The sequence below is a fragment of the Cyclopterus lumpus genome, chromosome 8, assembly GCF_009769545.1.
Source record: "Cyclopterus lumpus isolate fCycLum1 chromosome 8, fCycLum1.pri, whole genome shotgun sequence".
Taxonomy (NCBI): Eukaryota; Metazoa; Chordata; class Actinopteri; order Perciformes; family Cyclopteridae; genus Cyclopterus; species Cyclopterus lumpus.
This window is the reverse complement of record NC_046973.1, coordinates 16,138,969-16,165,099: the sequence shown is the minus strand read 5'-3', so window position 1 is coordinate 16,165,099 and position 26,131 is coordinate 16,138,969. Positions and strand designations below refer to the sequence as shown.

Sequence of the window (26,131 nt, the reverse complement as noted above, 5' to 3'; positions counted from 1 at the left end):
CACTCCTGTTTTAATGCTCTTGGTTAGCAGCCGCGTTTTGGCACCTGGGGTTTCACATTGGAGGATGAAAGGGTGTCTCAGAGGGAGACGTGTGTGTGTGTGTGTGTGTGTGTGTGTGTGTGTGTGTGTGTGTTTTCTCCCTCAGCAATTCTCTGTGTTTTCTGCGTTTGAACACAGTCGCATCATATCACAGCTCACTGCCCCACCAAGACATTGCGTGTTGGTTTATTTTTGGCAGCAAAGCCACAACTACACGTCACCAGACAACTTTCGACTTGGACTGTTGTTTATTTTTGTTCCCCCTTTCAGCAGTCTCTCTGCTATATCTGCTGTGCCCTGGCTCTGGGTGAAGCAATAATTAATGTGATGACTGAGTCTCTCTCCCATTTTTTTTCCACAACCCACCCACGCACACAAAGACTTTCTGACAGCTTAGAGCAAACTTTGATGTCAAGCTTATGAAATAATGCAGTGCATCACATTTCAAAGTGTTTCCTCGCCGTCAGTATTTGCTTAGAAATCACTTTGAAATAGCACTCATTGTGTTAACTCCACCAGTCTTTTTACCTTGATCAGGTTAATGCAACAAATCTGTAGCTGTGACCAAAACCTTATTGCTTCATTCTCATTTGATGTGTTCTAAAGAGGTCAATCAATAGAAACTCAACCCGGGAGTCCGGTGAAAACAGGTAGACAATGAGAGGTGCTGATCATCTGGCTTAGCTGCTTTAAACAAATCATGCCCACCCTGGTGTAGCTCTACCTCTGCAGGAAAGCATCTCCATGGCAGCTTCAGCCTCTGTGTTTGGAGGGCAGGTGGGAAATGACAAGGAATTAATGACAAACAAACTGAAAGTAGTGCAACTCATCCCCATGTGGGTCATTTTAGAGAAGATGGCCGTGATGAATTGACTCACACTTTCATTAAATAGGCTGCAGAAAGTTCTGCAAGAACAATCCTACACCCATTTCTGTCACTAGAACCATCCTCTGAGGTTGATTCATAATAATTACATATTTATGTTGTTTTTCCCTGCATCTTAGTGTCTGTTGTGGTTGTACAGCGATCTACAACTAGATATATATATATATATATATATATATATATATATATATATATATATATATATATATATATATATATGCAGTATAGCTACGCAGCTACATGGGAGTTTAATTAACCTGTTGGAACTATTTGAAATGATGTAGTCACAGTTCATTTTTATTTAATTCATATTTTGTTTACACAAAGGACGGCACAAAGTACAACTAAAGCGGTGCACTTTACCGCTTTGACTTACAAAAAAAAGAAGAAAAACAATTAAAGGGAGGATTCGGGAGAGGAAATGAGGATGGATCATCCTGCTTTTGTTGCAAACGTCCATCCTCTCCAAGAGAAAAGCAGCTCTCGGTGTGCGAATTGTGAGGTAGTCTATATTTGGGCTTGGAATAAGCCCCCGCCCACCGCCGTGGTCCCGATTCTGTCTAAATGAATCCAGGCAGAGTTGTAAACATTGACCCAATCATGCGCCTCAGACGCACGGGAAGGCGTGCCTCCGAGTGCGCTTAAATTTAAGTGTGTGCGGTGGTGAAGGGCACAGCTCGCTTTGGATTTACACAGGTCCACCCGCGCCTTCCAGAGCACGCGCTTTACTTGGATCTGATCATAATACGATACCGGTCGATGTTTTGCGGAAAAAAACCCCAACTGTTTCTTGAAACTGTAGGACGGAATTGTTCCACATTGGAGTTTTCAGATGCCGTCAAGGGTCGATACAATGCCCATACGCGAGCCTCACTCCTGAATGCTGGTTCTTGCTTTTGCATGAGCGAAATATAAACAGCTGGCGCGCGTGTGTGTGTGTGTGTGTGTGTGTATGTTTAGAAAGTCTTTAATCAACCTGCAGTCGGTGTGTGGAGGGCAAATGGCCACAAGGCGTGCAGCTCACAGCGCGCACACATTCCTGTGATGTGGTTCTGTCACACTTTGCCGAGCTTTTGTGAGACGGAAGTCGGACATTTACGCCGACTGGACACAGTTTGAGGAGTTACACGGTTTTCTTTCATTGTTGTGTGTCTGTTTCACGACTCTGACCACCGCGGAGTCAATGATGACTGAGAACAATGAGATGGAGAGGGAATCTCAGCTCCAGCGCTCTCCAAGCACCATGTCCATCCAACCGATGTCATCCAAGGTAAGTCCCGCATCTTTGAGCGTTGTTCCGTGAATCCATCATGTACAGATCATATACTGTAAACCTCTGTCACGAGAAGAAATGGACTCTCAACTTCGCAGAACAGTTTCTTCCGCAGAAAATGTATGCCACATTGTTTTTGGCTGAATAATAAGAGAGGTTATTTTACCTGTTTATTATGCAGTGATGTACTCCTCCTTTATTATTCCGCCCGGTTTGCGCAACATTCTTCTTCACAATTGCAACTGTAGTCGTCATGACTGCGTCACTAGGTGCAACCACACACGTAAGGTGTGATGTCACTCTGTCTCTGTCTGCCTCTTTCTCTCTGCCTCTCCAAATTCACTTCCTGCACACACACGCACACACACACGGGGGGGGGGGGGGGGGGGGGGGTGGGGGGGGGATTTATGCTTAGTATCAATTCATACTTTTTATTTAAATGAGTATTATTTACGTGGCAGGATGGTTATAATGAATGCTTTTCAGATTTATTATTGTCTGCTTTTTAGCGATTATACTAAAAGTCGTATCTTACTTTTCTGCCAAATTGCTGCACTCTCTCTAACAAGCAGACACACACACACACGTACACACACAGACAGACAGACACACACACTGTTTCAAATAACCTTTTCTACTTTATGCTGCAAGAAAGTGTATATTGCAATAAGCATAAATGGCCACATTGATATGTGCATTGTGTGCAGAACGAGATCCCTTTCACCATACAGTGTGATACTTAAGTGTCCTTACCAAGTGTCCTTATGATTCCATTCAATTTGTTGACTTGACTGTATAAACAAAGATTTCAAGGGCTGGCTTCCAAATGGGAGCTGTGAAAGCCTTCTCAATGCCTATAATGGAAGGCTTTTAGGACACTTGATTCATTAGGCTCAAACACTTCATGCAACTTTCCCTCACGCACAAACGGGGCACATGCTTCGGACTTGTTCGAAGCAAAGTGACACTCCGATGGTTCCTCTACATTTTTTGAGAAGCATGAAAGTCTGCATTGTAGTGAGCTTTCTCCACTTTGCACCGTTCCATTTCTCTATTTCTCAAAAGCTGCTATAAAGGAAATTGAGCGATATTCTGTGCCGTGCCTGAATATTATTCACATGATTCATCGGCTAAATTCACCACATCACAACCGTTGGGTTTGCCATTCAATCAGCAGCTCCTTTCCAATGGATTGACGCCACACTTGTTGAACTCATGCTCTGTGAAGAAGATTCAAGTGAATAGATTTCACTTGGACTTTCAGCTCTCGGCACAGCTCGGATATGTTTGATGTGCGGGTGAAGAGTTAATTGTAACATCTTATGGACTTCCTTTAAATGCTCCCAGCCACTGGAGGGTCAATGAGACTTTGCAGCCATAGAGGAGTTTAGTAGGGAATCTAGTAGGAGAATATTGAAGTTAATGTCAGCTTATGGCTCTGATATGCACAGGTGGGGTCCAAGGAGGATTGGAAATATCTCACATCCACATTCCACCCATATATATATCTAACACTTAATCAAGGCCATTGCTAAAATACGAGAAACACCTCCACAGGGTTTACATTTTGAAGGAATCTAATCAGACACATAGTGCACACACATGAATTAGATAAGGACGACGGGGAACTTGCTCTGATAACAGATGCTCCCTGAAATCCACCCGCAGCACTTCCCCAAAAAAGATGGATCTCAGAAATCAGGAAAAGAGGGCTATAGTGCTAGGGGATTAGGAACAATGGAAGCATGGACGTTCTCCCTGGTTCCCAACAATGTACTGGTCTATTGCCAAGGCTGGCAGAAATGTGATTGGTGGAGCAGATGAGATGCCTGAGAAGCAATCGACAGCCTATAGTGACGCTCTTTGTGGAGAGCTGTTGGATTGTGCACAGGTGACGCTCTTCTTTTAGGATGAGTGTACAGGACCATCTCTGAGGGCAGAGATACTTAAAACAATACCCTCCAACATCTTGTTGGAGATCGGTGCATTTGGCAGCTGGCTTAACTGTGTGACAAGAACATCACAAGTCATCCCTGCGCCCCACGTTTGGATTCTTCTTCTTTGCTCAATGTGAGCACTTAAACACTCACACAGCCGGCTGAGTGTTAAAAGGTGACTGGGATTGCCTGCAGTGTGAGAATGAGAACGTGTCACTGCTCCAAAGCTAAATGACAAGAAGCTTAATAGTAAACCAGACCGTTTGTGGCCCAAGTCTAGCGGTTTTGTTAAGTAGATATTTCACACTGGGGCTTCACACTTGTTGAGTGATGGCAGCTTAATCCAAAGCAAAACTGCTGTAGCAATTTTTAAAGAAATGTTTTGGTGTTCTTCTACTCTGGCTTTTTTTTTTTTTAGACGGCGTACGCAGACATTAGGGAGACAGCGATGGTAGGGTTCATCATCTGGGGACCTGGAATACATGTGAAATATTTCATAGCCATTTTTTTCAGATATTTCCGTCCAAAGTGGTGGGCCGACAGACGATGCGGTCTCAAGAAAAGTGTGCGGGAAAAGCTGATATAGGGGCATGAAAAATGGCGAAAGGGCATCTTGTCAACACTGTGGAAAAGAAGGTGAATGAAGTCATTGATATTAAAAGTGATCTGGATTTTTCATGTACACCTTCTTCTTATATTTTTTTTACTTTTTAATGTTTTCACCAAGGACAGTTTTAATTGTAGTTCTGCAGTCACTTTGCATAGTGAGTGCTGAAGTGTTGCCAATACACTTCAAGGACACGTTGTGGTGTCTTCGCCGTCATTTAACGAGTTCATCTCCCAACGTTTCTTTGACACCACTTTGAGTTCTCTTCACTTTTCATTAACTATCACCAACACTGATCCTGAGTGACGCAAACAGGGGAGTGGAGCAGAGGGAGGCTGAAGTGGGCCACGGTCTTTATTGATTAATATAACACCTTTGCTGCTGTGATGCTTATTGATGTGACACTGCAGGGATCGGCGTGAAGTGTTGAAATACTGGACATAAATAACTGGCTGTATATTTATTTGTTTATCGCTGACAAGCGGAAGAAAAGTATCTGTGAGGGGGGGGATTTATTTGTTGCCGTCGATGCTCACTCAGAAATAACAATCGCCTCCCCTCGTCAGACACTGACAGCCATTGTGTTGTGTGTAAACTGAAAAATGGGTGGATGATGAGTTACCACCGCTGAATGTGGGGGCGAGGAATTGCACTCCAGTGAGGGAAGTGGTTATAATCCTCGCTACTATTCCACGCACAATTTCTCCCCCATTAAGCAATCATAGAGTGACTGAAAGAGAAGTCTCTGTGTGTGTGCGTGCGTGCGTGTGTGTGTGTGTGTGCGTGTTTGTGTGTGTGCGTGTGCGCGCGTGCATGAGTGATAGGGACAGAACGATGGAAGCAGCCTGTGATTATGCATCTCTTATCTCATATTCAGAGCAGGAATCTGCCGGGCTGCCGTGCATTATGACAAATTTCCGCCAAGAAGGGAAACAGATATGAAACTGGTTCACATTGTGATGTTAAGTGTAATGATGAATGCTGAAGCTGTTTCCACGTTGTGCTCAAAAGTATTTATGATATGTGTAATTCTTTAGTCTCTTCCATATGATTTTGACTATTGTGCTAAATCGTCCAGATTGTCATTTTACCTCAGTTTTAGTCACAGTTTTTATTATTTTTTATTTTGCACAATTCAAACAATAAAATCACAACAGGGATAAATTAATATCACAGTGCAGACAAAAAGCCAACTGGGCTTATTTGAAGCCTCCACCTATATAATATTTAAAATGTTACAAAATTACAAACGAAATGAAATGAAAAATGCATAAGATGGACAACAAAAGAAAAAAGAAAGAAAGAAAAATAATGTAATTATATTGAGTCTGAGTTCTTTCCTGTCCCCTTATTTAACTTGTACATCACCGGCCCAAAACAAATGCAGCCACATTGAGAGGGTGTAAAAACATTCTGAACCCAATTACTTGAGGATGGTCATTTCCTCTGAAACCACACATCCTGCTAATGATTTAGAACCGAATTGAGCCAGGAAACTGTCTTTCATAGCTCGGTTATTCTTCATGAGCCTGAAATATCACTTAAAACAAGGTCGGACACATGGACATTTTTCTTTTTGTGGGACAAGCTTTAAAGCGGGCACAAAGCTGGGGAGAATTTTTAAGTGGAAATTACTAGCTACAGAAAGTGAAATATTGCATTTACATGCACGTTGTTGAATAGCTTTGAGTCTGTGATTTAGAGGAGTAGGTGTATCTCTGCTTTTTTCCCCCCTATTACTGCTGCGCTTGTCTTCTGCTGCTGACGGCACAGAGCTCTTCAGGAGTGAACACTGATGGTGGAAAGAATTGGCACAAATCTGTCAGTGTAACTCCCATGCACACCTGGCCACTCTCTACATAAAGTGACGTGAGTTTGGCTTTTTGTTTGAGAGAGATACAAAAACAATGGGACAGGCAGACCCTAAAACCGAGACCTTTTCACCAGGGTCCAGACTGAGAGAGTGTATGTTTTGACCTTCAGAACCTCTAAACAAAGACCCAGCTGGAGTGACTGGATATCCTTTTGAAATGTTCTCTAATGGCTGAATCCTTTTTAACAGTCCACACTAAAGCATATCATGGTGTGGTAGTTGATTTTCGTTGAACAGACATGGTCACAGATGAGGTTGGAGTCGAAGATCAATTTAGTAGAATTCATTATTGAACATGAATCATGGGAGGAAAAGCGCAGTTTGCTGGACTGAAACCACAAGATCTTTATACCCTAACCCGCCACATAGAAGTGGGGTGAGACACACATGGGTGTCATCTTTATGTCCATTTATGGATGTTAACCAGCTTAAACTTAGGTTTTAACCTAGATGTCAGTTATTTACATTTCAGGGAGAGATGCTGAGCATAGGCATACAAAACATAAGTCCATATATGGAGATGGTCAGAATATAGGCATGCAAGACATTGATCATATATGGAGATGCTCAGAATATAGGCATGGACGACATTGATCTCTAAATAGAAAAGAGTTGACCCCACTGGTCAACCAGCTACCTGTTTGGCTAGAATATGTCCAGTCACACAGAGTTAATTCATGAATATCAGTATGTGTAATTCTATAACAAAGCTTGAAATATATACTAATACATTGTGTTGAGACCTCTCATAAACTACTTCAATATTACATACAGTGTTATCAATCTTAACATGTATACAGGAGATAATATATCTATATTTATATATATATATATAAAATATTTCCACAATGGCCACAAGCTTACCGTCCCATTCTCAGTGGGATTGAGCCTTTGTTGCTCAGTTCTGACCTGGAGCATCATATATATATATATATAATAAATTATGATGGGAGGCTACATATTTGGGAGAAATAAAAACTTTATAATTGAATTATGTCTGCTCAAACCCTGCTGTCCCTCTATGGTGCATTGATTTTGGACGTTTATGTTCGCTCCATGTGGGAACCACTGCCGGTTGGTATATTGATCGAAGATGTGAGAATTATGGTCTTTTACACGTTCGCTGAGGCACCTCGTCAAAATGTGTTCGACAGAGTATTGATTGTGTATAGGTGCATGTCAATCTGGGCTTTTGAAGCATTGTGAGTCATTTGTGAGTTAGCTGTTGAGCGAGAAACAAGCTAAAATAAACCCATATGTTTATTTTTGGAGATGAAAGAAGATTGAGGCGGTTTTCATGGCAGACATTGTCATGAAATAGCTGTAATACATATGGGACTAGATTAAACATCAGGGTATCATCTGTGGCGTAGTTGGGTTCACTCTGACTCATCGCCGCCGGCCTCTCACCTGTCTCTGAAATGTAAGTGACCCAACTCAAACGTGATATCACGCTCGGCTGTAACCATGACGCTCTTATGTTCAGAAGGAAGTTAATGGAATGCTTTTTAGGCCCGCACGCACACTGGCAGATGATTAAATTAGCTGTAATTGAGACATGTGCTCTATAGCTGGAGCCGTTATGCCAGCACTCATCTGCTCTGATTGAGAGAGCTCAGCTGATGGTGCCAAAGCACTGCACTGTTACAGGGTTTTTAAAGAATACATACCCCTTCTTGAGTTTTTGGTTGTAATGGTTGACAGATCAACTTTTGATTTCTCAGATTTTGAAAAATGCTTTTGGCTGATGTACATCTTCTTCCAGCCCAACTTGCCCTTGTTCCTCTGACCCTTCTATAATGACTGAAACGGCAGAAGTTTTTTTCATAAATGGTCATGAGATTATTGGAGGATTATAACTACTCTATAAAGTATAAATTAATGTTTACAAAAAAAATTCTCAACATCCTTTTTATATATTTCTGGAGCTTTTTCCACAATCTTCATCATCATATGGAGTTTGCCCAGTTGTCATAAAGTTGTACATATTGAGAGTTTCATTTTTCTGAGCACCGTAAAGGGAAAGCAAGGTTATTTTACACATCAAAGCATGTTTACAGGTCTTGGAGGGAGTGAAAACGTTTTGCTGCTACAGAGGGAGCTGTGTGAAGTTGATAAATCCCCCCAAGTGATGTCATCATCAGTTGGGTCTCAGCAGGTAACAACACTATTTATGTGAACTGCAATAGGTATAAATAAATGCTAAATACATAAATATATTTTTCCTCCAATTAGGAATCGTTAGTCTTCTACCAGAGGGTAAATACTGGAAATCAAGAGTCGAGGAGATGAGTCAGACTGGCTCCGTTTGTGCTATTAATAAAGATAATTTACAGGAAGCATGTGCACTCAGTTTCATATATAAGTTTGTTCTATACCTCCATGTGTGCCTCACAAATAGACAAACTGTTTATATCTTACTCCCAGACGCGTTGATCTGAAAACAGCATGTCCCTTTGAAGCGGGCAGAGCGTGTGCAGCCAGAGCGTTTGTGGCCTACTGATTATCTGTCTGCTTGTCTGTCTGTGTTGATCCACTCATCCTCTGCGACGCGGCCACACCCTCACACTGCTCTCACGCTGCCATTGCACGTCAGGAAAACTAATGGCTGCCCAACCCTTTGGGAATCATTGTCTGTACGCAGGGCCACAGGGAAACAGTCAGAAACGACGGCCGCAGAGAGCCGAGCTCACAGACGGTTGCTTATGTTCTGTCATCTGATTGTCACGCTCTTGAAATGCAGTTTGGCCAATGGCACTTACAAGATACAAGCTCAGTTGGTTATGTCAATGCACATGAGAAAGGGTTCATGCAGTTTGTACATTACTGGACTGTTGTGGGCATGTGAGTTTGGCCCTGTGAGGAGGGATCCGTCGGCCCCTGTATGCTCCGTGTGAGCCTGTGGCGCGATCAATCGGTCCAATGAGCAGACTCCATCAGATTAAGACCCCTGAAGATAGACTGTTGCTGGATGATAAGGCTGTGTAAACGATCTGGTTTTATTTCACCACAATAGACGTCCTGCCACCACCTCGATGTACGGCCGTGTGTTGACAATAAGAAAAGGCTGAGCTTGTTTCACCACGGACCAAATGCACATGGTGCCCTTTTTAAAATGTGACTGTGCAAAAGATATGCTTGGCCTTATACTAAAGGGATCATACAGGTATCTTTGCTATGAACGTGTTCTTTCCATATGAGGTTATATTGCAGTTCAGAGCAGAGCGTTGTGTTTATGGATGCCGGGATATTGCTTGTGCTGCCCTGAGGCCGTATTGGACATTTGTTATTGCTCCCAAATGTGCCACTGCATTCTTGCTTATCTTGTGTTTATTATAGTGTACCCTCTCTCTCTCTCTCTCTCTCTCTCTCTCTGTGCGTTTCTGTGTAGCTCCAGAGACTAAAACGCTCGCTGTCCTTCAAGACCCTCATGCGCAGCAAAAGCGTGGAGAACTTCTTCCAGAGGTCCTACAGCGATGCTCACCTGCCCCCAGATTTCATCACCGACCCACCGCCTCCTTCTCCCCCTCTGCCGCCTGGCTCTCCCCTCGTCGGCGACCGCTCACCGTCTATTTCACCCTCTCTCAGCCCCAACCCCTCCATCTCCTCCCACTCCCCCTCCCTCAGCCTTTCCCCATCACTGCCCACCAAGCCGCCCCGTCCTCAGATTACTCACTGTTTCCAGGACCATGTCTTTCGCAGACCCACCAACTGCCAGCACTGCAAGCACATGATAGTGGGTAAGATCCTATAGTCCCTGGACTCTCTTTGCTTTGTTCAAGCCAACGCTTAGCATTTATGGCCTCCCTGTCTTTGTTAACGTGGCATCCCATTCATTTATAAAGCACATATAGTTTGTTGCTTTACATAATGTCTACTGCTACCAGTACTAATATAAAAAAATGTCCGCCAGGCTAGCTAACTACAGCTAAATTCAGAAGCATTTTCGACTTAGCTGAATGTGAACAGCCGAATAGCTGCTCTGCGATTGTTCTCACTTGGGTGCAAATAGACAGTTTCTTTCTAAAAATTTGATTCAGGATTGGACTGCATGTCTTCATTGCAGGTCTTTCAGTGTTTACATCTGTGAAGAAACCATTGTTTTATTAACAGGGATATATTATAGTGTGTGAGTGCTCTCATCCCTAATTAGCCGCTCCCTGTATTTCTGCTAAATCTACTTCCTGTCGCTATGATTGATTATAGACTGCAACCTGCTCATTTCCCCCTGTGGTTTTTTTGTGCATGTATTGTGGGTTTATTTCTGTGATGCATCACCTCACTCTAGCTGCAGCCTCTGCAGTCCCCAAACACAGTCCAGCCTCTCTCTCCTTGTTACGCTGATTAGGCAGAATCAATGTTTGCTCTTCAAAGTAAAAGCAATTGTTTTTATCGAGACAGGCATTTTTCCCGTTTGTTGTTTCTGCTCCATAATAGACCTGTCAATGTCATCCCCGTCTGCAACAAATCCAGAAATCTATTTATTTTTGGTTTGTAGGATAAAAGGGACTCAACCTCTTAATTGTTAAACGCATTCAACAATCAACATGGCCTCACAAATGAAGGGAAAACATCTCAATTCTCAAAGGCTTTTATTACTGAAGTACTTGAAAGATGAAAAAGCCATATGACTTATTGTCAAATCGATTATGGTTCAAATATCTCCAGCTGGTATCCAATCTCTCCAGATTGTTTTGAAAGAAGAGCTGTTGATTATGAAGCTGTTGCTGTCAGCGCCAGCTTGATAGGACTACAACATTTTATTTCTCTCTCCACCTGAGCAGAGGGAAACCTGCTCATAAGATCTGAAAGCCACTCTGTTATTTAGGATGTGTGTCGCTGTTGCAGATCTGAAGCATGCTGCGTAGCCTTGTTTCATTGTGTGCGGCTGCCTCCACGTCTGTGTTTTATCTGCTCTCACTCTCTCATCTTTGTCCCTCTCTGCAGGAAACTCCAAACAGGCTCTGCGGTGTAAAACATGCAAGATGGCTGCTCACCTGTGGTGCACTTCAGAACTATCGCAGCAGCAGTGCCACGGGAAGGTGCGAAAACACTTGATTTGATGTCCTCATATTTAACATTGGTAGTCACTGACTGTATGTCTCGGTTTGTTCAATGGTGTGTCTGCGAATCAACTGTTTTTTGGCAACATTTTTGACACTAAGCAATCACTGCTGTGCTGTTCTGACAATGTAGGCCCACTTCACTTCAGACAGAGTGGGTGAAAATGTGTTGATTTTTTTTCTCCTTAGATTTTCTGTTTGTGAAGTTTGTGTATGTGGTAATCCTGTCTATGTCTGTTCAGCCATGGTGGCTATAACTACTCAGTTCCTACGTTTTCAATTCCAAACAATCTGGAAAAAAACCAAAACAAAACATCACTTCCAGTTTCTAATAATACATTTCTGCGGAGCAGAGATGATTAGCTGTGGGGCAAACCCACAGAGGTGCACATTATATCTTTTTTTTTTTTGTTGCATTGATGAAGCGGATTAAAATGTTTAGAAGGATCAGGCAGCAACCTCGGGTTCTGAAAAGTGTAGTCAATGCAAAAGTGCCTTAAACTTACTTTCTGTAATAGCCAACAGGCTCCTGCAACTCTGGTTGCAAAGATAAGTCTGATTGTAGAGAAGTCAATGAGGAAACAACCCTACGTATTTGACGTATTACTACCTCAGTAAACATTCTAAAAAATGAGTTTATGGTCTCAAATGCAAGTTTAAAGTCTACTTCACCACAACATGATGTTCATTTAGTAAATTATGATCCCATTTAGAAGTAAATAGACGCTAAAGCCGGTTATGCTTTGGGGTGTGGCTACATTGTGACTGACAGGTCGCTGACACAGCCTTTTCCGGTCTTGGAGATGTCAGTGTTTTTGACTTACAACTTTAACCCTTTCATATTGTTTATTTGCTCAACAACATTTGGTAAAAAAAACAAGATGGCTACTACCAAAAACCAAGATGGCTACGAACAAAATGTCGAACTCGATGCTTCAAAACCTTAGTCCGCGAACCAATCCTCAGTCCAGTCTTACCTCCAATGTATCTGTGTTTCCCCAGACATCTCTAAGATAGCTAGATTGATTGATAGATAGCCAGAATATAAAAACACGAGCGACAATATCAATTTGGATTGCAATCATTTTGTGTTATCAATTGTTTATTTAATGTTTATTTATATGTGCCGTAGTAAGCACATATAAGACTGGGACCACTGTTGCCATGGTAACATTACCATGGTGAACCAGGACTGTCGGATCACGCAGAAATGAACCTGCGTTTTAATATTAATTTAATGCGTTTTGTGGAACAGTCTTAAGTAAAGTGTTCAAGTAAAGATAACATTCATAGAAAAATACAAGTTTCAACCTCCAGACACAAACACTGGAGCTCTTGACCTGAGGTGTGTAGTGCACTTGGTAGCAAATTGGAAGTGATTTCAGACAGAGCTTTTGTGTTTACCTTCGACGACAGGGAAGAGGACATTAGCATTCAGCAAGACCTTCTAAAAGACCACTCGGACCATTTTAAGAGCACTGGTTTCAAAACGCCTCTGTGCAGTTTGACAGAAGAGCACAAAGACAGAGAGACGGAGAGACAGGGGAAGGATGAGGGCAGCGAAAGGCAAGAAAATATCATCAGACCAGAGCCTGGGTATCTTTACAGGAACCAAGGTGTCACGCAGGTGTGTTTCTCATTAACATAATATGACAAACTGAGTGGCTCATTTGCAAGTCAAGGGAAAGACTAACTGATATCTCAGCCGAAACACTTAATTCAGTGCGAAATTGCACCCATGCAGACACACACGCATAATCACATGCCAATGCCTGTGTGTAAACCGCACGCATACTGGTAAGCGGCAGAGTGCATTTATTGTTCATAATTAGCAGCAAACACGGCAGAAATTGCACGTAGCTTTTTTTCTGCAGCATGTGCGCCACAAACTGTGTTTCTGATTCATTAACTCTGAAAGGAGTCCATTAAAGTCTTAAAGGTTCTACAGGTGGCAGTTTACCTTCAGCTCAGCCTATAAACAGGAAGTAAACTGAAAAGAAATCCATCTTTCTGCTCTCCTCCATTAGTCAGGAGCATTCAAGCGAAACTTCAGCTCGCCGATGCTCGTCAATGACCAATTGTCTGTCGTCAAGGAAGTTCAACCGAGCCAAGGTGAGCATACCTGAGTGTCTGCGTGGGTGTGCTTTATGAGTGAGTGCAGACGTGCATTGTTATGTATGCGTCCCTTGTGCTTTTGTTTTGTGACGTTGCTCTTCTAGCCTTTTTGTTTATTTGTAGATGTTTGTGTGCTTGTGCATGCGCTGTAATAAAACCAGAACCATCTCCATCTCACCTGATGACCGAGGAGCATGAAGTGGGAAAATGTAAAGAGGAAGAACAAATTCAGCTTCTCTTGGAGGCTGATGGACGGTCTGCACCCTGAAAGTATGTGAATAGATATTTATAAGTTCTAATGTTTATGTGTTTCTATTTCTGTTCATGCTTTTGACTGTATAGCCTTTGACCGATGAAGGGAATTCTTTTTTTTGTCTGGTACTTCAGTTGGCTGGTTTTAAGCTATACATCAACATTGAAATGCTGCCTATTTGCTGATTGGTCTACATCTTAACCCTCCTGTTACATTTGGGGTCAATTTGACCCCATTCAATGTTTAACGTCTCCAAATATATGATTGACATCAATTTTTTTTGCTGCATATTTCATGACTTTTCCTAATTTAATGGGGACAACTGGGTAAACATAAAATTAACCTGATGATATGTTTTCAAGGTCCTGTACACAACTTGTACGCATCGGTGTTCTTCGGGGTCAATTTGACCCCAGGCTGTTTTAGCTGTATAAAACATATAATAAATATCAACGTTTTAGAAACATTTGTTTTGGTTGTTTTGGATGATATTGAGGGCACTATAACATGCAATTTTATAATCTTCCAAATCTTTAGGGCAATAACTTAACATAACCATAGCTGTAGTAGTGCGAGAACCATGATAGTTCACATGATGTGGGGGAGGGGAAAATATGTTTCCTGTGAACATATTCATAGATAACACAACATAGGGGTGGAGAAAACATGCAAACGTTTGCAAAGCAGCCTTCTAAACCATTTCCCTTGGTGCTCTGCGCTCTCTCTTGCTCCTCTCTCTCAACTGAAAATGACTTCTAAGGAAAGGTTTTCTGTCAATAAGATGTTGTCACATCTCTTTGGCCATGAAAGTGACAGAGAGGAGAACGTGCCTGAGACAGAGGATGTTGAGGAGGTCCCTGATTATGAGGCATCCTCCTCTGAATGAGACTCTGTTGACCCTCCTGTAGTCTCTCAACCACAAGCAAACACATTACCTTCCAAAAATGGAAAGTTATTTTGGTCCGTCTCCCCACTTGAACAACAGGGTAGACTTAGTGGTGCTAATGTCATCAAAATTGATCCAGGCCCACCATTTTTGTTTTTCTAAGGGGTCAAATTGAACCCGAACATAACTATTCTTGATAACAAAAATTGATTTTCATTCCAAATGTTATAGATAACAACAATATGTACGTATAAATAATATAAAGCCATTAAAACACCAAAAAGATTTATCTTTCCAAATTTTGCCCAATCAGTGAGATTTTATGGTGATCTGCATATTTTGCCACGAGGAGGTATTCTGGATTTATAAGGTGGGGGAGGGGGGGTTGTTTTATTTAAAGGGCTATTTAGGTAGTCAACACACACGCATAAAGTACCGGACACTTAAACTTGGGAAATAATTTGAATTATAATCATTTTCTGGAGGTTTAAATTGCTGGTGTCAAATTCACCGCAAGGGTAAACAATGTTAGTACATTTTAAGGTAACACGAGGGTGCTAGCTCTCTGCATCCTTTCACCAAAAATTAGATTTTTACTTAGTGGTACACAATTCTGGCAGTAATCAAATCTGACATTTCCTTGCTGAGGGCTAAAACAGTTACAAGCACAGACTGTTGTGTCCTAAAAGTGCCTGAATTTGTTCTTCCAATCATCATCATCTCTCATTGAGAGCTTGTTGTTCTTTGAAATACCTTATTGGAGGAACACCTGTGTAGGTGATACAATCCTTCATCTCACATACTGTGTGCCTCGCTGAATCAGGGTTAGCGCCTCGTGATGTCACTTCCTTGCACTATCTATGAATCAGGGCACAATTGACCTACAGCTCTGTCATCACCCATGAGCTGAGCACCATGACACCCGGGACTCTGCGAGAGCCAGCTGAGGCTGCAACCTGCCAAACTCACCATCACACATTGCAAAGTGTCCTCCTTATTAAGCAAACTAAAAGCTGGGTAAAATACTGAGCTTGTGTTTACACACGTTCACATTTGTATGAAAAGGATACGTAGAGACACTAATTCCCCCATCAACTTTTGAAAAAGCAGTTTATTGTGTCATATTAAACCTCATGTGTGAGGATGAGAGTCTTAATAGTGGCAGCAGTGGAATACTTGACAGTTGATTGCAATCTTTCAATGACAATTAAAATCTGATTAGCTACCAATTTAGAATTCATTCAAGGATTTGTTCCTCTTTTTAAACTAGAATAACAGCTGTGTTGGATTAAAGGGAAAGATGGAACAAACTGTCAAACTGTGGTTGTTAATGAATTGAATGTTTGAGATTATAATTGGTCAAAGTAAGATCAAGTCACTTATTTTTTTATTTGCACAATTCAAACAATAAAATCACAACAGAGAAAAAATAATATCACAGTGCAGGAAGAGACACAAATCCAACTGGTCTTATTTGAAGCCTCCACCTAATATAATATTACACATTTTGAGCTTTATCACCTCTGAATACTTACACGTATCTACACTCTTCACACTAGCCAATGTTGATTCCGAATTTCTATTTAATTTATCACTTGACAAGAACACGGACACACTCACTTCAATATGAAAGTTAATATTATTATGACTTCATTCGACTCGTGTTGAGCTGGCTGGAAAAAAGAGCAGAACTTTTAATTCCTATCTTCAGAAATACTCCAATAGCGCTACCATCTACATAAAATGTAGCAATGAAGGATTTCCGTGTGTTTAAATCTCATCTCTTATTCCCTTTCTACTCAACTACAGCTCCAGATATATTACAGCTATTACAACTAAGACACATCTTCTGCCAATAAGTGAATGTATAAATAAATCAAATCATGGAGAATTATTGGAATGTCTTGATGTCTCCTTAACTTTTGCCGCGTGTCCTCTGTCAGATCTAAAGTGGGTCACTCTGGTCCAGGACTGACTGTGGTACTACAGTTATATTTAGACCCTCTGGTTCCTCCAGATTGGCATAGTAATAATGATGTACAGTGTAATCTCTGTGGGTAGTCCAAGTTGTGTTCAGAGCTGTGTCTTTGCTGGAATAATGTAAAGTTGTGTTTTGTAAATAAATTGAACATAAGAGCATGCATGCATTATCCTTATGGATGTGTGTGTATGTGGTTTCAGAGGCTGTGCGGCTGCGTGTAGATCCCGTGTATGCCGCCTTGCGCTTCGGGACATCCTTGGCACAGATGAGCCGCTCCAGTTTTGGCAGTTTGTCAGAGTCGCCAACACGCAGCCTGGTATGACATCATCACCCTGTGGTTAAGGGTAAAGGCCAGTTGGATCAGTGTCATTAAGACGTACCGTTTTTTTACGACATTGGTCCATTGGTCAACTCACTGGTGAAATATTGAGAGCACATTGTAAACATTTCATAAATCGGCTACAGATAATTGCGAGAATTGGCTTGATGATTATTTTTTTAAAGATTACTAAGGATTTAGCTCCAAAGGAATAGTTTAAAATGTTGGTGCGGAACTAAACGAGCAGATTTGATTTCATGCGGCGTCAATCTTCTCATCTCTTGAATGATAAAGATAAGAAAGTAGAAGAGGAGATGTATTCAAAACATTTCCTTGGAAATGAATTAAGGCTTTTCAGAAGTTTCCTCTCTTTCAAGGTCCTTTTACTCACCTGAAATCGTGCAAATCGTCCTCAACCCCCGCCCGGTTTCATACATGACCTAACAGTATACATATGTCGTATACAGATCCTTTTACAATACGGTGACCTACTGATCTGTGTGGCGTGCATTCACAGCAGACACAAATGTTACTCCCGCTATCAAATGCATCCTCTTTGCCATCTGCCGCTGACATTAAACGTGTTCCTCTCTATTTCCTTCTTTGATAAGGGAGAGGGAGGTGAGGAGATGCAGCAGAGACAGTACAGCATGGAGGAAGAGATAACTCAGGAGACGGGGGGTAAACACTGCCGTGTGTCTGTGTCTCTGTGTATGTGGATAGGCATTTGTGCTCTATGTCCATGCCTATGTGTGCCTATGCATATGTTACGTCTACCTTTGCATGTCTGTCTGTGTGTGTGTGTGTGTGTGTGTGTGTGTGTGTGTGTGTGTGTGTGTGTGTGTGTTTGTGTGCGTGAGAGAGATTTACTCGTGCCTCTTTGCATATGTATGGTTTTGTGCGGGCCTGGCGCCTTCTAAAAACATTTCTCGCCACCTTCAGATATCCCTGTACCCGAAGTCGAGATCGAGCAGGAGGAGGAAGAGAGCTTCAGCCAAGCTCCGACTCCTGCAGAAGCTCCGACTGCTGCAGAATCTCCGACTCCTGCAGAAGCCCAGACCGCTGCAGAAGCCCAGACTCCTGCGGAGGAGAGCAGTGTGATGGTACCGCTCCCTTTAATACACCTGCGTAGACTCTGGCCCCTTGAGGTTTTCCTCCCAAAGCGTGTAATTCTGCCTCACTACCTTCCCGTCCCTGTGTCTTCCTGTGTCCAGGTGCCCAAGCGCATTGACGTTCACTCCATCCACACCTATGTAGCGCTCTACAAGTTTCTGCCTCAGGAGCAGAATGACCTGGAACTTCAGTGAGTTAAAGACAGACTGCCTCTGGCAAGCATTTTCATGCATTGCATGCGTGGTATTGTGTGAGTGCATTGGCTTTGTCTGTATTGTTGTCCCGGCTATTGTTCCTGCAGGGTAGAAATGTCCCCACCCTCTGCAGAGGACGGTGTCAGGGCGCCCTTAAGGACGACTAATTATAAACTCGAAGCCCATCACTGTCCCCTTACAGAGCTAGCAACTGAGCTGTGTTCCCAGCAGGGGAGAGGATAAAGGCAACCAACAACTGAGAGATGAAAGAGAGATGTCATGAAGCTGAAGATTATTATAGGCAGAGAGGGAGGGAAGAAGTGAGAAGGGCAGAGAAAATGACATGAATATATAGAAATGAAAGCTATATAAGATGAAGAAGAACAAGGAAAGAGAAGCAAGAAAGGACAGAGCAGTATACAATGAGGGCAGGATATGTGGTGGATGGTTAGGGGACATCAGAGGCAGATTGATGGGACTGTTAACAGCCATCTCTGCTGAGGCTCTGTGTGTGTGTGGCTGCACAATATACATTAATAATGAAAGCATAATGTGTCTCTGTGCTTCTGTCGAGGTTTGACCAGTACGCACTGCAGAAGACCAAATCTAAACAATATTGTGGACAGAATTAAGAACAGACAGAAGTACAACAAATATTAATGTGTTTGTGATATGGCTGATTGTAGGTGTTCAACAATAGGGAACACCCAAGATATATTCATTTAAAAACTGTATCACTTAAAAGTCCGGCACACCCACGTAGGGTCTATAATGGAGCCATGCTGGTCATTTTGTTAATTAAGGTCACCAAATTCCTACTGCTGTGTCCAAGAGCACTCGTTACTTGTTCTACGTTGCACTTCATTTACCTTCTGCCATTATATTTCTAGATTAGTCGAAAGTCTGTTCTATCACTCTTTCACTGTGCAAAGAGGGATAGAACGAGGGAGTGATGAAGGTGTAAGTTGCCCCACCCTGACAGGTGCAAGACAACTAAGGAGATTGAGGAGAGACAGACTACCACAGTCACAGAGGCCAAATCACCTGATTGTATAAGTGGTGCGGGTAAACAATAGACCTTTCTCAAAGGAGACAGTTTGGCTTTCCCGAGCAGGAAAATAACACATGTACTTTATTAAAAAAAACATTAAAAAGGACTACCGTGGGTATTTTCAAGGTCCTATTGTTCATGCTGGCTCATTCAAGCTTACTGTGATGCTGGATGGAACTGAGCCATCGTGAGCTAAATTTGTTTCACCTGCTCTTTTTCTGCTATGACTAACTCAAAATATGTGCTCTGAATTGTTAGGGGTTGATTTTTGGGGGGATTTAGGGGAATATGGGCCATTGCTTATGTTAAAGCTTTTAGTTTGAAGGTGTATTTAGTTTAGCTTTATTCATAATTTTTGATAGGATCAAGTAGCAGGCAGGCTGGAGGTTAAATACCGTGTACTTTTTGGACTAGTTACCATTTTTATTTCATTTCCACACAGAATCCTACAATCAGTAATCTGTAGCGACTGTTTCTGCCTCTCTGACTGTGGGTGCACAGTGACAGGAAATACTTATGCAACATTTGATATATTATGTCAGAATGTTGAGATTGTGACATTTAATTTAAGTCATTTCAAACATGTTAAATTAGACCCTCCACCCATTATCACAGGGCTGTTAAAAGAGCCTTTTTCGAACACTGAGCGAAGCTGCTGTTCCCACAGACATCAGTTAAACTAGGTTAATCCCACTGCTCAATTTATACCGTAAAATTGCACGCAGAGACCTAAAAAGGAATCTATGAGTTTGTCTAGCTCTGACTAGATTTTTGTCTTTGATACATCCAAAAACTAAAGTATGCGTTTAGGTTCTAGCTGTGCTTCTGGGAGAAACGCCACTGAACAACTTGTTTCAAATGGTCAGTGTCAGTTGAGACGTATCGGGCTCACAGCTCGTTGGTAAGTTTAGGTAACCGTGTGCAAACTAGTGTGTGCGTGCGTGTGTGTGTGTGTGTGTGTGTGTGTGTGTGTGTGTGTGTGTTTGTGAGTGATGAACATATAGGGCAGTCGTGAGAGCATGTACACAGGAGACGCAACATACAGAAGCGCATTTGGGACAGCCATTTGTATCTAGGACAGTGTGTGTGTGTGTGTGTGTGTGTGTGTGTGTGTGTGTGTGTGTGTGTGTGTGTGTGTGTGTGTGTGTGTGTGTGTGTGTGGAAAAAGTCATAAAAAACTGGTAACATCATTAGCATTCAGGCCAGGTTGGGTGCAGATTAGGTCGAGCCTTCACCACTGCAGTAGATGCTACAGAGTTGTTTCGTGTAGACCTGATGACTGCTGCTCTGTAACCTCTGCAGAGGAACACAAAGACTAATTTAAGCCTCCACAGCTTTGGAACTGTGGGTACTGCCGCTTTCTGTGGCAGTTTTATAATGTAATATCTTGTCCTCACACTCAACTCTGTTTTTTCTTCTTGTTTTCTTTCTTGCCTCTCTCTCTCTCCCCCTTCATCTCCCCATCATGTATCCCGCGCTCGTCTCCCCCCTTTCCTCTCTTCCTACATCACCTCCTTGTGTTTTTCACATCTCCTCTCGTGTCTCCTCAAGGCCCGGTGATCGTGTGCAGGTCACTGACGACTCTAACGAAGAGTGGTGGAAGGTGGGTAATAAATCATTTGCCAACTTCTGTGTGTGTTTTCTTGTGCATAATGGGAATTTGAGGGAACAGAAATGTGTGTGTGCGCGTGCATTTATTGTCCGCATGTATGAATTTGGGTCTTGATGAATAACACCTGCTCCAAATTTCCCTCTCATAAACATGGGCGCCACAGACCGAAATAGAGCATAATTTTCTCTGAAAATGACAACAAGTTTAACATAATGAACTTGACTAGCATTGTAACCTCAAAGAGCTCTTTATTGAATCTGTAGTGAACGTCACACGGCTCCTGATGGAAACAAATGTGCATCTGTGTGCGTCTGGGTTTTTTTAAGATAAAGGAAGATGCACGCAGACTTATCTCAAGAGCAAAGTCTGTATCTTACATCAGTGAAGCAGAATATATATGAAGCCTAAAATGACTCAGTAGTCATTTAACACCTTTAATCAACACTCCGGTAAACCTTTGAATTATATATGGTTTGTGAATCATCTGTTCATCACTAATGTATGGTTTGTGAATCCCTTCAGTACACACATCAACAGCTGAGGCAGAGGGTGATAATCTGTGAAATATTGTTGCTTATAGAGGTTCACTCAAACATCATCTGTCTTCACCAGCAAGCAAAGCGTAGCGCCTCACTCTGCTGTTTCTTTAAATACATACAAGGCGAAGCAATTGCTATCTTCAATTAATGTAATCCGAGCTAGTGTTCTGTCTTCTTCAATTGTTTCTACACCACATTAATTTGTCACTGCACAGTCCGAAATGTTTCCCTTTTGTTTACAATTTCCCGTTTACTGTTCAGAATGGAGATACTATTTGTTGCTACTACTCTGAAACGTATCAACGAATGCAGAAACTGGACTTCTGTGTTCGTCTGGCTCACCATTAGCCACGCAATGAAGACTCATATATAGTGAGAGACTCAATGAATGAATCAGTGGCCTTAATAAAACCGACTGTGAAGCTAATTCAGTACTTTGCAGTACGTAATAGTCCTTGTGACACACATCACGGTATACGTTTCAAATGCTGACTGATTGTTTGTGTTTTCCAGGGAAAGAGTGGCGACAAAGTCGGCTTCTTCCCGGCCAACTTTGTGCAGAGGGTCCGGCCAGGAGAGAGAGTGTGGCGGGTGGTCCAAGGCCTTCCCGGCAACCGAGAGAGAGGACACATGGCCGTGAGGGAATCCCAGGTACACGGATGTTATCAAACCGACTTATTCCACTCTCTCATTAATTTTAATAATAATGTTATACAACTTAAAGAGCTACACTTATAATGTGGGCTTATGAATCGTTTGTCATCTTACTTATTCTATGATCTATTTGTGGTGCTGACAAGTAGCAGGGGGCTCGAGAACTATCCCAGCATACACTGGGAGAGAGGCAGGGTACATCCTGGGCGTGATTAAAGGATTAGCACCCAAATTATCTCTGTGTCCGTATGGCAACTATAGGGCTCATTATTTCCATTATTGTTTTTGCAGACTTTCAGCAATAAAATGCAGAGATCTTTAAAAACTAAAGACTGCATTGAGTGTTTCAATAGAAAACATGTTTGAGAGAAGGCAGACATCTCTTCGACCGATATCTCCAAAACTATAAGGAACTCGCACCAAAACAATCTAAATTTATAAATGCACAACAGGAAAAAAGACAAATGTGTATTTTTTATTTTGGGGTTTCTCTAAAGCAAAGCTCAGGAACTCTTCTTGTCGTCATGAAATGAAAAATAAATGATTTCTAAATTATACAGTGAGGACATTTTTTCTTCTTCTCAATTCTATATTTAGGTTTTGTGTTGTGTTTTATTCCTGCATGACAAATATAGATGTACAAAGCATAAATTATGTTGAATAATTGCAGGCAATTGGCAGTAATTGCCAGCTTGTTCATTCATTCTCTTGGTGCTGTTTATTCACATACTAAAAGAAAGATTATAATATATATATATATATATATATATATATATATATATATATCTCAGTCCCTTCATTTTCTGCCAAAATGGATACGCGTGTTTGCAATTCCCCCGAACCCACTTGTGTTCTCGCAGATCTATTAATGTGTCAAATTTCCTAAATTAGAAAAATAGAGTAACTCATTTTCCGTCAATTCCTTTTAGATCTGCGTTGGAAAGCAGGAAGACGGCGAGGTGTTTCTGAAGCTGAGCAGCGGAAAGAAGAGAGGGTTGGTCCCAGCTGACTCCATAGAGGAGATCTGAGCTTCTGCTCCTTCCACTTCTCCTTTTCCCTGGGAGGCACTCTCATTCAGACAATCACCATCAGCTCTACCCTGCCCTGCCGCAGCCTCTCCAACCACTCCTGAGTGACTTAAACCGAACGACGATAAACTGGACCACAAACACACACTTCTTCAAAGAGCTGGAACCTGATGAACACATGGTTTCCAATTGATTACTGTCTCAAAAAGAGTGTGCAGTTACGCAGAACTCGTAGAAAGGCCCTGTTTCTCAGCAGTCTAGTTTTATCTTTCCAATACACAAACAAATCGATGTAAAAAAACATGCTTTAAATATGCTTGTCAGATGACTGTTCACGTTTAGTTTCTTCCCAGCAAAAAGATGTGGGAGGAAGCTGAGTCCTCTCATGGGAACATGATGCCTCTGTCAGTGTCCTTTTTTTCTCGTTTCGGCCCACTCTGTCCCTGTGTTTCATCCCTTTCTGCCTGTGTCAGGGTCTCATGGCCTGAGGACTGATATCACCTTCATGATACCAACATGAGGCGCCCGGCCAAGGGCAGCAACTGCCAGTCAGAGAAAGCTGCCCTCATCCAGAAAGAGAGGAGAGGAAGATGAAAGGAGGAGACTCGGTATCCTCAGCAGTGTCAGGCTGAGTTATAATTGCACTTGCCAACTTGAGAGTTAAGAAATGAGAAGACTTTCAAAAGAAAAGTGAAGGCTCTGGGGATCTTTTCACAGGAAACTCAAAAACTTTCCCCCGCTGACTTTTTCAGTATAGTATAACAACGAAAATATGTGACAGCGTATTGTTTTTCTTTCTGCTAAGAGAGCATGAATCGGCCGACAAAAGGTCACATTTTGCAAAATAAACGTTTGCTTTTTCAACCATCTACCAACTTAACTATCAGGAATTTCCTGGCCTTTTGTTTTTTTTTGACTAAAGACATATCCATGCAGGAATACATTTTGGTGGGAAGTATCTTGTTTTGAAGCTAAGATGAGGCAGGAGGACTCCAAAGGAAGGGAGATGAAACTTGAGAGTGTAAAGCAGGCAGAAACCCTACCGCGTTTGGCTGGTTGTTGGGAGCATTGAGACCCTCTCCGTGTAGCTGTGGCAGTTGCTGTTCCTCTGTTCTCACATAAAGGAGCTTAAGGGGCATAAAAACGAAGAGCTGCAGTTGGGTGTTGCAAATGTTGCACAGCGTTATTACACAACTTCACTAGAGCTGGAACAGTGGGAAATAAACTGCGGTCAGTCTGCCAGAAAAACAACACACTGGGGATCTTCAGACCATGACGAGGAGTCTAACTTTCACTGACAGCTTGGAGGAGGACGCAGGAGAACAGTGGGAGGAGGAGGTGCAGTGAGAGGAATGACATCAGTGTCGAACCATTATGAGTCAGTGTGTGCATGCAGGTAGTGTTGTACCCATGGGGGGGGGGGGGGGGGGGCAAGTCATCATTGATAAAATGTCAGCCTGTCACCCTCATCTTCTGCTTTCCGTTTGACCTCTCTCTCTTCTTCTCTTTATTGAGGCCGCTGTTCAGTTATGACATAAAAAAGAGAAGGCATTTCTTTTCTTGTGGTGTCCAGTGGTGCACTTTTGAGAGTTTAGTCCATCGGTTCATTCATCCATTAATCATTTAACAAATTCGATGCATTCTTTAAAAGGAGATGTGAATACGCACACTGTGTCATGAACTTGTGTCACGGAAATGTTGGTTTAAAGCACAGAATGCAGCTGTAGAATTATGAAATAATTTAACTCGTATGTCTCCTTTCGGAGCACAGACACCCATTAAATATGATCAGTCTTAAGTCCACCTTTCAATATATGTGAAAAGGAGAAAAGCACTTTATTTTGTGTCATAAGTTCTTTTTGTTGAGGTATCTGCTTCATAGTGATAGCTGTCGTATTCAATGATACCTGCAACTTCACGGCACCCGGAAGCTCTCTGGTCAAAGGGTGGATGGCTTATTGTTCGTCATATGTTTCTAAAGTCATAACATATCTGAGATGGGAAAAATCTGAGAATTACACAGCTGCATAAAAGTTATGACCATCCTGGAGAAAAATGGCATCAGAACAGAACTGGATTTATGACTTTTACCCATGTAAAATAGTTATTATTATGTAGCATCACATGTTCACACCTTTTGAGAGTTCAAAATGTTAAGTATGTGTTTGGATGTAAACCCCGAGCCAGCTGCACACCTCATTAAAATATCTTTACAAAGCCGCCTCTGTCCTTTCTTTCCCTGTACGCAGATGACACGGTGAAGATACTCCAGCATGTGTACATGTGGATCACGTAGGTCTGCATGACAGTTTTTTTTTTTCTGCATCTATAATCATATATTCAAGGCCTAAGCAGGGAGCGCCTAAAAAAAAAAAGGTTGCTTTAACGGGAGGTTTAGTGACGCCCATGCATAATGCAGCATCCTCTACAAACACACATTGCTGTGCACGGAGGAATGCCAAAAATGATTCTGAATAAAACAGTGGCAGCATAAATATCACGTAATGGCACTGCTGGAGGGAGAGTGATTCAGGCCTTTTTATTTAATCACCCCAGCTACATAAGCCAGAGGAAAAGACAATCAAGGAAATCAACAATGATTGGTTTTACTGATGAGGTTTTATTTGGAACAAAAATGAAATCACCCTGAAGCAAAACAGTTACCCTTGAGTTATTATATTTCCACCAGAATTGACAATAAGCTGTTG

At 42.0% G+C, this 26,131-nt stretch overlaps 1 protein-coding gene across 4 annotated transcripts; it reads left to right on the top strand.

Annotated features, from left to right (window-relative positions):
* Nucleotides 1-1,564: 1,564 nt before the first annotated feature.
* Nucleotides 1,565-24,303, top strand: LOC117735314 (SH3 and cysteine-rich domain-containing protein 2-like). 4 transcript variants are annotated; one of them, XM_034539850.1, is made up of 11 exons: nt 1,565-2,195; nt 10,007-10,355; nt 11,563-11,657; nt 13,706-13,790; nt 17,114-17,229; nt 17,844-17,913; nt 18,175-18,335; nt 18,447-18,535; nt 21,142-21,193; nt 22,255-22,392; nt 23,325-24,303. In XM_034539850.1, exons 1-11 carry the CDS (start codon nt 2,109-2,111, stop codon nt 23,421-23,423), a joined length of 1,341 nt encoding a protein of 446 aa, XP_034395741.1. In that variant the 5' UTR covers nt 1,565-2,108; the 3' UTR covers nt 23,424-24,303. The 4 variants fall into 4 exon arrangements, with proteins under 4 accessions (XP_034395741.1, XP_034395739.1, XP_034395740.1 ...); XM_034539848.1 differs by lacking the exons at nt 17,114-17,229; nt 17,844-17,913; XM_034539849.1 differs by lacking the exons at nt 1,565-2,195; nt 17,114-17,229; nt 17,844-17,913 and adding an exon at nt 4,743-4,771.
* The last annotated feature ends 1,828 nt before the right edge of the window (nt 24,304-26,131 follow it).

Excerpts from the sequence above, each read along its gene's own strand:
- LOC117735314 (XM_034539850.1), top strand. The coding sequence starts at position 2,109 with ATGATGACTGAGAACAATGAGATGGAGAGGGAATCTCAGCTCCAGCGC. Across the intron at positions 11,658-13,705 it reads AGCAGCAGTGCCACGGGAAG|TCAGGAGCATTCAAGCGAAA; the intron begins GTGCGAAAACAC and ends CTCCTCCATTAG. Across the intron at positions 18,336-18,446 it reads CGGAGGAGAGCAGTGTGATG|GTGCCCAAGCGCATTGACGT; the intron begins GTACCGCTCCCT and ends TCCTGTGTCCAG.